The following is a 14,109-nucleotide window of genomic DNA, read 5'->3' on the forward strand; positions in this document are numbered from 1 at the left end:
GAATCAAGACATATGTCCTTGGTAGGATTTCACATCTGCACAAAAAACTGAATATACTAGGTGCATGTAGAATTGTTTACATACTGTTGATAGGTATTTTAAGCATCCCTGTGTTATGTTGCTGTATTAGCAGGTACAATAAAAAAAAAACATGCAATGAGTGTGGAATTGTATGTATAGGCTACAATTTATCTGCTAACAGTCCATGCTAAAGAGCTAAGGCATCAGGGGACAGAAGCCATGTGACAAAGCAGATGACTGCCAGAGTGCCGGGATTGGCTCAGCGCAGGTGTGACATCAGCAAGCAGCATAATCACTCCCTCCATTGCTCTCTATCTCTCAGTCTGCCTCTCTCGCTAGCTTTGTGTTTTTCTCCTTTGCCTTTCTAACTCAGCATCCACCTCTCGTTGATGGCGTGTGTCAGTGCTGTTGGGGCGACTGGGGCCTAACGCGCTGGGCCCTTCCCCCGATTCTCTACACCTTCCCTGGGCCTCTGTCTCTGCCTCTTCCGTCGGCCCGACAGCCTGCCTGGCTACCTCCCCCACCCCCCGTGTGCTGGTGTCTGGGCTCAAGGGGTGGAGGAGGAGGGAGCAACGACGTTCCGCTTCACTTGGGAGCGGTTCGGCAATTAGGAATGCCCTAGACCCGGCATCATTTAGCCACTTGGAATATCTCGGGTTCCTCCATCCGCCTGTCTGTCTCTATCCATCTGTTGGTCTCCCTCCATCCGTGGAGGGGGACAGAGGAATGAAAATCTGCAATCATGATGGAAGGTAATTATTTGTGCCCCCCCCGCTCCTCCTTTTTATCCTCCATCTCCTCCCTCTCTTCTCCTACCTATTTATGCCCTTCTGCAAGGCCGTATTTTGGGTGCTATTGCTTGGTAATAAGCTCTAGTGGGTATCTAACTATCTTGAGCATCTCTGTGTTTTGGTGCTTAGGCTACCGTATGTTTTTTTTCTATCTGTAGTGTGACGTGGCTCTGTCAGATGCCTATGCGTGTGTGTGGATTGATTTGTAAGGGAGGGATAGATGTTCACACCACAGCTGTGTAGCACAATGAGGCATACGTACGGCTAGGCAGGGTTGTGTGTGTGTGTGTGTGTGTGTGTGTGTGTGTGTGTTTCTCTCTCTCGTGATGGGTGTGTAATTAGTTAATAGTCTTGTCTCAAGGTTATACCTACTGAGGTTGTGGCTCATACTATCTGTGCTAGAATTCAGTGATCTCCAGTGTATTCTATTCAAGTCTTTTGTGTTGGCTGAAATGATGCCAGCTCATTTCAGAATGTGTTTGAATCAGTGGCCCATTCACTGATCACCTATCATATTAAGAGGACATTATCAAAACATTCTGTAATGGCAAATAAAATAGTGTTTTCATTGTGACATGAGTTGGTCTATTCTCTGGTTGTTATATTTCTTTAAACATTATGTCAACATGGTAGGCGTTGTTAACAAAACACATACCTATACACATGGTCTAACATGAATTGATTGCATACGTTTTGTGTTGTCAAACAAATACTGTGTTATACTGTATGTTGCTTAGGTTTGCTGAATGAATGGCTCACATTTAGAAGTGTATAGTGGTTTATAGATACAGATTATTTGTGAAGCTATCGACGGAATCTTTTGTAGACGTGCATGCCGAGCTGGCAGCTCTTAGGCTCTGACACAACTGAGATGTTAGGCTTTCTCTCTGTTCGTCATTGAGAGCCATGGTAGTGTGAGCCTCAGTGCCCATGTGAATAGCAAGGTGCTCTATGGGATTGAAAGGTCTTAGGTAACAGATAGGCACACTGGCCAGAAATAGCGATGCTGTGAGATGCATTCTGAAGTAGAGAGAGAGTGAGAGAGAGGGTCTTACCTATAGGGTTTCTCTGAGGCCAGTTGACTGCTATTCAGTGCAGTGTTACTGTACAATGTTTTATTAAGTTGTCCATTTAAAGAATCTTGAGTGGAGCGGGTAAGGGGGAAAACTGGGTGCGTCTCAACAGTCTATAAAGCTCCTTCATCCCCATGTGCCCTCTCTCTTTTTTTTCACTGGCCATTGGACATTGGTGAACGCAATGGGGCAGATGCCCAATCCGTCCCACGTTTCCAGCTCTTTCATGTCAGTGCAAATGAAGGAAAAGAGACAAAGAGAGTAAGACTATTGGTAGGCTATTGAGATGCATCCCAGAAGTGTCCAAGGCCTGTCCGAGGCTGTTTATGTCTACTTACTGTGCCTGGCATAAACTAGGCCTACATCAAAACAGCTGAATAAAATTGACCTCTTGATTCAGTAATACTGTATTTAAATGGTTCATTCCCTTTCCATGCTACTACAGTACTGTCTGCCTACAGGCCCTGTTAAAGTCAAACTTGGTTATAGGGTTTTCAAACGCTTCTTCATCAGCTGCATTTGGATTCAATGCACTTAACAAAACTACATTTAGAAGGTCAAAAAGTAAATATATGAACATGTTACTGGGTGGGAAATGTTTTTAACTTCTTCACGAGACCCAGTTACAGGTCATGATTCAAAATAATCCCTTGAAGTAACTGTCCAGTGTTTCCAGATTTCTATCAAATAAATCTATTAGGGATGTTAAAAAGCAGCTTTTCTGTGTTGGAATAGTTTGTGCGTACCCAAATGGTGTGGGTGTATACCGGTCATAAAAAGTATTCACGCAAATAGACTGCTGATTGGCCAGCTCAGCCAATGAGCCAACATGACATGTTCTATGAGTAAATGGTAAGCATTTTTGAAAAGGTCTTGTTTGAGATACAAGTTTGAGTTTTTTCTTTTAAGTGTTTTTTTTTTTCTTCTCTACAATTTGTGCATTGGCCACAAATACGAGTATAGTCAACAACATTATTTGGGTATGAGTTGAAGATGTGTTTGGGTTTTATATCATTTCAGGAGGTAATTTTGAAAGTAGAGCTCACGAGACAAAATGGGTTCCTGAAAATGGTGCACGATTGTGTACAACAGTGGTTCTCAGTCCTGGTCCTGGAGACCCAAAGAGGTGCACATTTTTGTTTTTGCCCTAGCGCTACACAGCTGATTCAAATGATCAACTCAACAAAAGGCTTTGATGATTTGAATCAGTTGTGTAGTCCTATTTTTTTTGTGGCCCCCTTCCTGATATCAGAGAGAAACATTTTAGTTTTATAGTTCATTTCATGAAATTCTACACATTTGTCACCGACCGGCTCGATCCGGTCTTATGTAGCAAAATTTGAAATGGTGTTTTTTTACATTGGATAAAAGTAGAGAGTCAGAGATAGAACATTGTAAATCATACACTACAGTTGAGGAACAATGGGAAAGTAATTAGAAGTTGATAAACTTGTAACAGCACTTTGGAGAAAATGGTCCTTGAATATTTTGGTACACCTACTGGAGAACTCTTCTTTGTCTACACCCATTCAGCTTCGTTCACACCCTCTTAAGCCTTAGCAACCCATTTCTTTAAGGATTCACATGTGCGGTCATGTGCTGATCAGTGAGTATGGTAGTGTACAAACAAAGATTTCAAGACTGAAGGCTGGTTTATACTACTTCTATCAACATGTCTGTATGCAGTTGTCGCAGTGGCATCATGTACATTCTATTGTCGTCCAACATTAAACTTGTCGTTATGAAAAGTATAAACACACAAACGACTGGCTTCATGACGTCAGCAGCCTGGTGATCCAAAATAACATTTTAACACCAATAAACCTGTCCCTTTAAAAATGTATTTGACATATAGTAATCTAGCAAACAGGCAAATAAAAGCAACTTTCTAAATAACAATTTGTTTTGTTTCTAGCTTGTTAGTTAGCTAGCTAGCTAACTTTATGTTAGCTGGCTAGCCAGTTCAAATAATGACCATATCACATAGCTGACAACATCTTAACTCTAGATAATTTGTGTTCAATATTACAGTAAAATAAGTTCACAACAAGATCCTTATTTACAAGTTAATGGCGAGCTAATTACAGAAAATATGGTTGCGAGTTTAACGTAATAAAAGAAGGGCATTCTACCGGAGAATTGTAGAACTTGGACAATATCTCGTTGGCCTAACGTTATATCCTAATCTTACTTTGGTGCCGGTCATGTTGTTCTCCACATTATCTTTCTGGGTTGTGAATTTGAAACATATTTTTAAGCACTTTTTCATGAACGTGGCCGAAAATAATTTTTTAGGCCCAATCCGACATGACGCTAGTTCACCATGATGGGAGACACCGTTTCTGGGTTACGAATTTGAAGCCTACTTTTGAACACTTTTTCATGAATGAGGCCAAAATATATTTTTTAGGCCCTATCTGGCATGCCTCTAGTTCAGCATGACGGGAGACACCGTTTCTGGGTTATGAATTTGAAACATATTATTGAGCAGTTTTTCATGAACATGGAGGATTTTTTATTTTTATAGGCCCTATCGTAACCCAGAAATGTTTGTTTCTGGTAAACACACACTATATCAAATAAAATCAAAGTTTATTTGTCACATGCACAGGATACAGAAGGTGTAAAACGGTACAGTGAAATGGTTACTTGCAGAGTGGAGTCTTTTGTTGCGACATGTAGCTTGCTAGCCAGCTTTAACTTGCAATGAAAATGACTTTCTGACAAAATTAGAAATGTATAATATCTGAAAATGTAGCTAGCAAGACTCTCTTACCCACATACATGAATGAACGCTTCTCCCTCTCTGTCACGGATGCCATGATTGCCCTTAGTTTGAAGATATAATCCAGAGACAGATGTTTTTTCCAACAGCCTTCTGTGTTCTCTTTTCAGCTCCCTCCAAATATTTGCAATCAATCTCAGTCCTCCAGAAAGTGGAGAGCATTAGCAGTTCTTCGTGATATCTTTAAAAAAAAGCTGTGTTAGAAAGGATTACCTACACATTTTGGGCAGCTCATGTTATAGACACAAGCGTGCTACATAGCAGACCATTCCAAACTCTCTGCATGTCCAGCCCATCCATTATCTCAGCCAATCATGGCTAGTGGCAAGGTTCCTGTCTTCCTGTTTACGTTAAAATGCATCTCCTGTGAAGTAGTGACATGCGACATATGCAGTGTGTCCTGAAACGAGTCACATTTTGCCATGAGACTTAGAGAAAATGTTGACGATTTAAAGCATATTTCCTGCAATTCTACGCATTGTGCCATGAGGCAGAGAAATTGTTTTTGCGGTTTTACAGCTAATCTCCTGCAATTCTACCCAGAAATAGAACTAAAAGGTTCTGTACTGACTCTGGGAAAAACCACAGAAACCTACTATTCCAGGCGTACATTTATCATTTACATTTTCATATATTACATTTACAGTCAGTAGCATCAATCAGTACATACACACAATATGATGTCTGAGTGAGAAATCAATGGGGGCCCCCTGGAGGTCAGGCCCCCTGGGCACGTGCCCTTCGTGCCTGGTCGGCATTCGGCCATGATAGCTGGCTAGACTAATTTACCTACCTAAAAATTGTTAGCTGACATGACTAATTAAGTGACTATCAGTGACTGACATACTGTAACAAGAGAGAAACTGCTGATGCACAACCATATTTCGAAACTGCAGCTTGTGTATTCTACAATTCCCAACAGTAAGTACACTATATACGTTACCATTCAAACGTTTGGGGTCACTAAGAAATGTCCTTGTTTTCCATGAAAACATACATGAAATGAGTTGCAAAATGAATAGGAAATATAGTCAAGATGTTGACAAGGTAATAAATAATGATTTTTAATTGAAGTAATAATTGTGTCCTTCAAACTTTGCTTTCGTCCATTTGCAGCAATTACAGCCCTGCAGACCTTTTTCATTCCAGTTGTCATTTTGTTGAGGTAATCTGAAGAGATTCCACCTCATGCTTCCTGAAGCACCTCCCACAAGTTGAATTGGCTTGATGGGCACTTCTTACAGTCAAGCTGCTCCCACAACAGCTCAATAGGGTTGAGATCCGTTGACTGTGCTGGCCAGAATATCAGCTGACTGCTTCTTCCCGATATAGTTCTTGCATAGTTTGGAGCTGTGCTTTGGGTCATTGTCCTGTTGTAGGAGGAAATTGGCTCCAATTAAGCACAGGGTATGGCTCCAATTAAGCACAGGGTATGGCATGGCATTGCAAAATGGAGTGATAGCCTTCTTTCTTGAAGAACCCTTTTACCCTGTACAAATCTCCCACTTTACCACCACGAAAGCACCCCCAGACCATCACATTGCCTCCACCATGCTTGACAGATGGCGTCAAGCACTCCTCCAGCATCTGTTCATTTTTTCTGCATCTCGCGAATGTTCTTTTTGTGATCCGAACACCTTAAACGAAGATTCGTCTGTCCATAACACTTGTTTCCAATCTTCCTCTATCCAGTGTCTGTGTTCTTTTGCCCATCTTAATCTCTTATTTTTATTGGCCAGTCTGAGATATGGCTTTTTCTTTGCAACTCTGCCTAGAAGGCCAGCATCCCGGAGTCGCCTCTTCATGGTTGACGTTGAGACTTGCGGGTACTATTTAATGAAGCTGCCAGTTAAGGACTTGTGAGGCGTCTGTTTCTCAAACTAGTCACTCTAATGCACTTGTCCTCTTGCTCAGTTGTGCACCGGGGCCTCCCACTCCTCTTTATATTCTGGTTAGAGCCAGTTGTCGCTGTTCTGTGAAGGGAGTAGTACACAGCGTTGTACGAGATCTTCAGTTTCACGGCAATTTCTCACATGGAATAGCCTTCATTCCTCAGAACAAGAATAGACTGACGAGTTTCAGAAGAAAGTCTTTGTTTCTGGCCATTTTGAGCCTGTAATCAGACCCACAAATGCTGATGCTCCACATACTCAACTAGTCTAAAGAAGACCAGTTTGATTGCTTCTTTAATCAGAACAACAGTTTTCAGCTGTGCTAACATAATTGCAAAAGGGTTTTTAATGATCAATTAGCCTTTTGAAAGAATGAACTTGGATTAGCTAACACAACGCACCATTGGAACACAGGAATGATGGTTAATGATAATGGGCCTCTGGAGAGCCTTATTGTAGCCGTTTCCAGCTACAATAGTCATTTACAACATTAACCATGTCTACACTGATGTTATTTTAATGGACAAAACATGTGCTTTCTTTCAAAAACAAGGACATTTCTAAGTGACCCCAAACCTTTGAATGGTAGTGTATACAAAAGTATATGGACACCCCTTAAAATGTGTGGATTCGGCTATTTCAGCCACACACTGTGTTGACAGGTGTATAAAATTGAGCACACAGCCATGCATTCTCCATAGACAAACACTGGCAGTAGAATGTCTTTAATGGAGATCTCAGTGACTTTCAACATGGCACTGTCATTGGATGCCACCTTTCCAAAAAGTCAGTTTGTCAAATTTCTCCCTTGCTAGACTGCCCCGGTTAACAGTAAGTGCTGTTATTGTGAAGTGGAAATGTCTAGGAGCAACAACGGCCACGCAAGCTCACAGAATGGGACCGCCGAGTCAACGTCAATAAAACAAAGGAGATGATCGTGGACTTCAGGAAACAGCAGAGGGAGCACCCCCCTATCCACATCGACGGGACAGTAGTGGAGAGGGTAGTAAGTTTTAAGTTCCTCGTCGTGCACATCACGGACAAACTGAATTTGTCCACCCACACAGACCACGTGCTGCGCCTCTTCAACCTCAGGAGGCTGAAGAAATTTGGCTTGTCACCAAAAGCACTCACAAACTTTTACAGATGCACAATCGAGAGCATCCTCTCTGGCTGTATCAACGCCTGGTACGGCAACTGCTCCACCCACAACCGTAAGGCTCTCCAGAGGGTAGTGAGGTCTGCGCAACGCATCACCGGGGGCAAACTACCTGCCCTCCAGGACACCTGCACCACCTAATGTCACAGGAAGGCCATAAAGATCATCAAGGACAACAACCACCCGAGCCACTGCCTGTTCACCCCACTATCATCCAGAAGGCTAGGTCAGTACAGGTGCATCAACGCAGGGACTGAGAGACTGAAAAACAGCGTCTATCTCAAGGCCCACAGACTGTTAAACAGCCACCACTAACATTGAGTGGCTGCTGCCAACATACTGACTCAACTCCAGCCACTTTAATAATGGAAATTGATATAATTGATATAACTTAATATAATGTCTACATACCCTACATTACTCATCTCATATGTATATACTGTACTCGTTACCATCTACTGCATCTTGCCATCTTTATGTAATACATGTATCACTAGCCACTTTAAACTGACACTTGTAGGTTTACATACCCTACATTACTCATCTCATATGTTATACTGTACTCGTTACCATCTACTGCATCTTGCCTATGCCGTTCTGTACCATCACTCATTCATTTATCTGTATGTACATATTCTTTATCCCTTTACACTTGTGTGTATAAGGTATTGTTAGGTTAGATTACTCGTTGGTTATCACTGCATTGTCGGAACTAGAAGCACAAGCATTTCGCTACACTCGCATTAACATCTGCTAACCATGTGTATGTGACAAATAAGATTTGATTTGATTTGAAGCGTGTAGCTTCTGTGCTCGGTTGCAGACACTACCGAGTTCCAAACTGCCGCTGGAAGCAACGTTAGCACAAGAACTGTTCATTGGGAGCTTTCCTTGGCCGAGCAGTCGTGCATAAGCCTAAGATCACCATGCACAATGCCAAGCCTCGGCTGGAGTGGTGTAAAGCTCGTCGCCATTGAACTCTGGAGCGGTCTGACGAATCTGGGTTTGGCAGATGCCAGGAGAACGCTACCTTCACGAATGCATAGTGCCAACTGTAGAGTTTGGTGGAGGAGTAATAATGGTCTGGGGCAGTTCTTCATGGTTCGGGCTAGGCCCTTTAGTTCCTGTAAAGGGAAATCTTAATGCTACAGCATACAATGACATTGTAGATGATTCTGTTCTTCGTGGAAACAGTTTGGGAAAGGCCTGACATGACAATGCACCAGTGCATAAACGGAAGTTCATACGGAAATGGTTTGTCGAGATCGGTGTGGATTAACTTTACTGGCCTGCAGAGAGCCCTGACCTCAACCCCATCGAACACCTTTGGGATGAATCAGAACACCCGACTCCGAACCAGGCCTAATTGCCCAACATCAGTGTCTGACCTCACTAATGCTCTTGTGGCTGAATAGAAGTAAGTCCCTGGAGAAATGTTCCAACATCTAGTGGAAAGCCTTCCCAGAAGAGTGGAGGCTGTTATAGCAGCAAAGGGGGGACCAACTCCATATTAATGTCCATGATTTTGGAATGAGATGTTCGACGATCACTTTTAGTCATGTATGTTTTTACTTCCACCATTAACATGTCCGCGACCCATACTGTAAGAAAGGCTGCTTTAACAGAATATAAACTTTTAAAAATGCAATTTTCACTGGACAGTTAGTTTAAAGTGTCTGTACAGAACTTTTGCTTCTGGGGGTGCCCTTGAGCCACAAGTGGCACCCTAAATGGACAGAGCTATTGTAAAAAATAAAAATAATAATAATAATTCTGCACCTACAGTGCCTTGCGAAAGTATTCGGCCCCCTTGAACTTTGCGACCTTTTGCCACATTTCAGGCTTCAAACATAAAGACTGTATTTTTTTGTGAAGAATCAACAACAAGTGGGACACAATCATGAAGTGGAACGACATTTATTGGATATTTCAAACTTTTTTAACAAATCAAAAATTTAAAAATTGGCCGTGCAAAATTATTCAGCCCCCTTAAGTTAATACTTTGCAGCGCCACCTTTTGCTGCGATTACAGCTGTAAGTCGCTTGGGGTATGTCTCTATCAGTTTTGCACATCGAGAGACTGACATTTTTTACCATTCCTCCTTGCAAAACAGCTCGAGCTCAGTGAGGTTGGATGGAGAGCATTTGTGAACAGCAGTTTTCAGTTCTTTCCACAGATTCTCGATTGGATTCAGGTCTGGACTTTTGACTTGGCCATTCTAACACTTGGATATGTTTATTTTTGAACCATTCCATTGTAGATTTTGCTTTATGTTTTGGATCATTGTCTTGTTGGAAGACAAATCTCCGTCCCAGTCTCAGGTCTTTTGCAGACTCCATCAGGTTTTCTTCCAGAATGGTCCTGTATTTGGCTCCATCCATCTTCCCATCAATTTTAACCATCTTCCCTGTCCCTGCTGAAGAAAAGCAGGCCCAAACCATGATGCTGCCACCACCATGTTTGACAGTGGGGATGGTGTGTTCAGGGTGATGAGCTGTGTTGCTTTTACGCCAAACATAACGTTTTGCATTGTTGCCAAAAAGTTCAATTTTGGTTTCATCTGACCAGAGCACCTTCTTCCACATGTTTGGTGTGTCTCCCAGGTGGCTTGTGGCAAACTTTAAACGACACTTTTTATGGATATCTTTAAGAAATGGCTTTCTTCTTGCCACTCTTCCATAAGGGCCAGATTTGTGCAATATACGACTGATTGTTGTCCTATGGACAGAGTCTCCCACCTCAGCTGTAGATCTCTGCAGTTCATCCAGAGTGATCATGGGCCTCTTGGCTGCATCTCTGATCAGTCTTCTCCTTGTATAAGCTGAAAGTTTAGAGGGACGGCCAGGTCTTGGTAGATTTGCAGTGGTCTGATACTCCTTTCATTTCAATATTATCGCTTGCACAGTGCTCCTTGGGATGTTTAAAGCTTGGGAAATCTTTTTGTATCCAAATCCGGCTTTAAACTTCTTCACAACAGTATCTCGGACCTGCCTGGTGTGTTCCTTGTTTTTCATGATGCTCTCTGCGCTTTTAACGGACCTCTGAGACTATCACAGTGCAGGTGCATTTATACGGAGACTTGATTACACACAGGTGGATTGTATTTATCATCATTAGTCATTTAGGTCAACATTGGATCATTCAGAGATCCTCACTGAACTTCTGGAGAGAGTTTGCTGCACTGAAAGTAAAGGGGCTGAATAATTTTGCACGCCCAATTTTTCAGTTTTTGATTTGTTTGAAAAAAAGTTTGAAATATCCAATAAATGTCGTTCCACTTCATGATTGTGTCCCACTTGTTGTTGATTCTTCACAAAAAAATACAGTTTTATATCTTTATGTTTGAAGCCTGAAATGTGGCAAAAGGTCGCAAAGTTCAAGGGGGCCGAATACTTTCGCAAGGCACTGTATGTGTCCCCGGTACTACATTTTTCCACCTGTGCTCCAAAGTCACCTTAAACTGTACCAGCATGGGATCCCTCCAGGGGACATAGGCCCTGAGCTCTTCGCTGTGCCCACACATTAAACTGTGTCAGGGTGTTGGTTTTTCCTGTTGCCCTGGTTACAACACTGTATGATGCCAACTACCAACCCTGGAGGGGGCTTGGCCTCAGTTTTGGCACAGAATGGCCGCCGTAGCTAGATTTCTCACAGGCTCAATGGGGTGTATAGATTGATCACTACTGCCATTTCCTCCATTTCCATAATGTCTTTGGTTGTACAAATGCTGTGATTGTGTTCCTGTCTTACAGTTCCTAGTGAAAGTCTGCACACCCTCTTCACATTATGCTGCCTTCAAATTAAATAGGAAAAAAAGCATACTGTACATTTGGATTTTTCTCCTACCGATCTACACATCCTACTCCACATTTCCAAAGTGAAAGAAAAATGTATAGAAAGTGTAACAAAAATAAATAAAATGAAGATGGTCTATGTTTTCACACCCCAGAGTTAACACTTGGTGGAAGCACATTTGGCAGCCGTTGCAATTGCTAATCACTTTGAATAATATTCTACCAACTTTTCACAACTAGGAAACATTTATCCATTGTTTTGTCATAATCAAATCAAACTTAATTTGTCACATGCGCTGTGGATGGCTTACTGACAAACCCAAAGAGTTAAGAAAATATTTACCAAATAAACTAAAGCAAAAATGTATAAAAAGTAACTCAATAAAATAAGAATAACAACGAGGCTATATACAGGGGGTACCGGTACTAGGTCAATGTGCAGGGGTACAGGTTAGTCGAGGTCATTTGAACATGTAGGTAGGGGTAAAGTGACTTTGCATAGATAATAAACAGCGAGTAGCAGCAGTGTAAAAACAAAATGGAGGGGGGAGGGTGTCAATGTAAATAGTCCGGTGGCCATCTGAGTAATTGTTCAGCACTCATATGGCTTGGGGGTAGAAGCTGTCAAGGAGCCTTTTGGTCCTAGACTTGGCGTTATGGTACCGCTTTTTGAGGATCTGGGGACCCATGCCAAATCTTTTCAGTCTCCTGAGGGGGCATAGGTGTTGTCGTGCCCTCTTCACGCGTGTGTTTGGCCATGATCGTTTGTTGGTGATGTGGACACCAAGGAACTTGAAACTCTCAATCCACTCCACTACAGCCCCATCAATGTCAATGTGGGCCTGTTTGGCCTGCCTTTTTCTGTTGTCCACGATCAGCTCCTTTGTCTTGCTCACACATTTGGGAGATGTTGTCCTGGCACCACAGGTCTCTGACCAACTCCCTATAGGCCATCTCATCGTTGTCGGTAATCAATCCTACCACTGTTGTGTCATCAGCTAACTTAATGATGGTGTTGGAGTCATGTTTGGCCATGCAGTCGTTAGGGTGAACAGGGAATACAGGAGGGGACTAAGCACGCATCCCTGAGGGGCCCCTGTGTTGAGGATCAGCGTGGCAAATGTGTTGTTGCCTACCCTTACCACCCGGGTGTGGTCCGTCATGAAGTCCAGGATCCAGTTGCAGATGGAGGTGTTTAGTCCCAGGGTCCTTCGAGGAAAACCTGTCTCATTCTTCTGAAAACCTATCCCTGGGATACATTACACAAATGTTAATGCCAAAGATGCACCAGAAAGGCTTTCCAATAGATGCTGAGTGGTTCTGAATGGTCCAGTCTCAGTCCTGACTTAAATATGCTTGAAAATCAGAGACCAGGTTTAAATATTGCTGTCCATCAATGTTTCAAAACCAAATTTACTGAGCTTGAGCATTTTGGACAAAAATAAATAAATAAACGCACCAGGCAACAATTTCAAAGATTTTACTGAGTTACAGTTCATATAAGGACATCGGCAAATTAAAATAAATTAAATAAGCCCTAATCTATGGATTTCACATGACTGGGAATTCAGATATGCATCTGTTGGTCACAGATACCTTTTAAAACGGTAGGGACGTAGATCAGAAAACTAGTCAGTATCTGGTGTGACCACCATTTGCCTCATGCAGCGCGGCACATCTCCTTCGCTTAGAGTTGATCAGGCTGTTGATTGTGGCCTGTGAAGTGTTGTCCCACTACTCTTCAATGGCTGTGCGAAGTTGCTGGATATTGGCGCGAACTGGAACACGCTGTCGTACACGTCAATCCAAAAATCCCAAACATGCTCAATGGGTGGCATGTCTGGTGAGTATGTTGGCCATGTAAGAAGTGGGACATTTTCAGCTTCCAGGAATAGTGTACAGATCCTTGCAACATGGGGCCGTGCATTATCATGCTGAAACATGAGGTGATGGCGGCGGATGAATGGCACGACAGTGCGCCTCAGGATCTCGTCACGGTATCTCTGTGCATTCAAATTGCCATCAATAAAATGCAATTGTTTTCGATGTCCATAGCTTACGCCTGACCATACCATAACCCCACCGCTACCATGGGGCTCTCTGTTCACAACATTGACAACGGCAAACCGTTCGCCCACACAACACCATCTACTACTTTTCAATGCCCATTGAAGTCCAGTGTCGGTGGGTGCTAAGTGGGGGAGGATGCTTATTATAGTAAATGGAAAGAGAGGGGGCTCATGGGTAGGTGTTCCTAAGAGCTGGGGTAGGTGATATTAACTGAAGAGAGAGAGGCAGAGAGAGAGAGAGAGAGAGGGAGGGGTTGTCCAGACTATTATGATTTCCCATTGTAGCCAATTCAATTGCAGTAATTCCGTTACTGATTCTTTAGTAATTACGCTATTTGGTAACAGAATTACGAGTTTTAATCACTTAATAATTCATGCAAAAATAGATCACTACAACTAATTGGTAGGTCTATCATTACTTGCTACTTCTGTGAACTTTCATTATCCACCCTCATGAGAGAGACAAATTAGAAAAAGATATGTGGGATTTTAGTAATGGTATTACAAAGCATTAGGCAATATTT

The 14,109-nt window shown here is 42.5% G+C and overlaps 1 protein-coding gene across 1 annotated transcript in view; it reads left to right on the plus strand.

The window, feature by feature from the left end:
* Positions 1–291: 291 nt before the first annotated feature.
* The window catches only part of LOC110530024 (SH3-containing GRB2-like protein 3-interacting protein 1), a 33,772-nt gene continuing 19,954 nt past the window's right edge, over positions 292–14,109 (plus strand). Inside the window, exon 1 of the mRNA XM_090181870.1 lies at positions 292–773. Within this exon, the coding sequence (XP_090037996.1) occupies positions 764–773 (10 nt within the window). The 5' untranslated portion in view covers positions 292–763. The remainder of the gene's footprint in view (positions 774–14,109) is intronic.

This window comes from Oncorhynchus mykiss, chromosome 8, assembly GCF_057628025.1.
Source record: "Oncorhynchus mykiss isolate SJ-2025 chromosome 8, ASM5762802v1, whole genome shotgun sequence".
In the NCBI taxonomy this organism is placed as follows: Eukaryota; Metazoa; Chordata; class Actinopteri; order Salmoniformes; family Salmonidae; genus Oncorhynchus; species Oncorhynchus mykiss.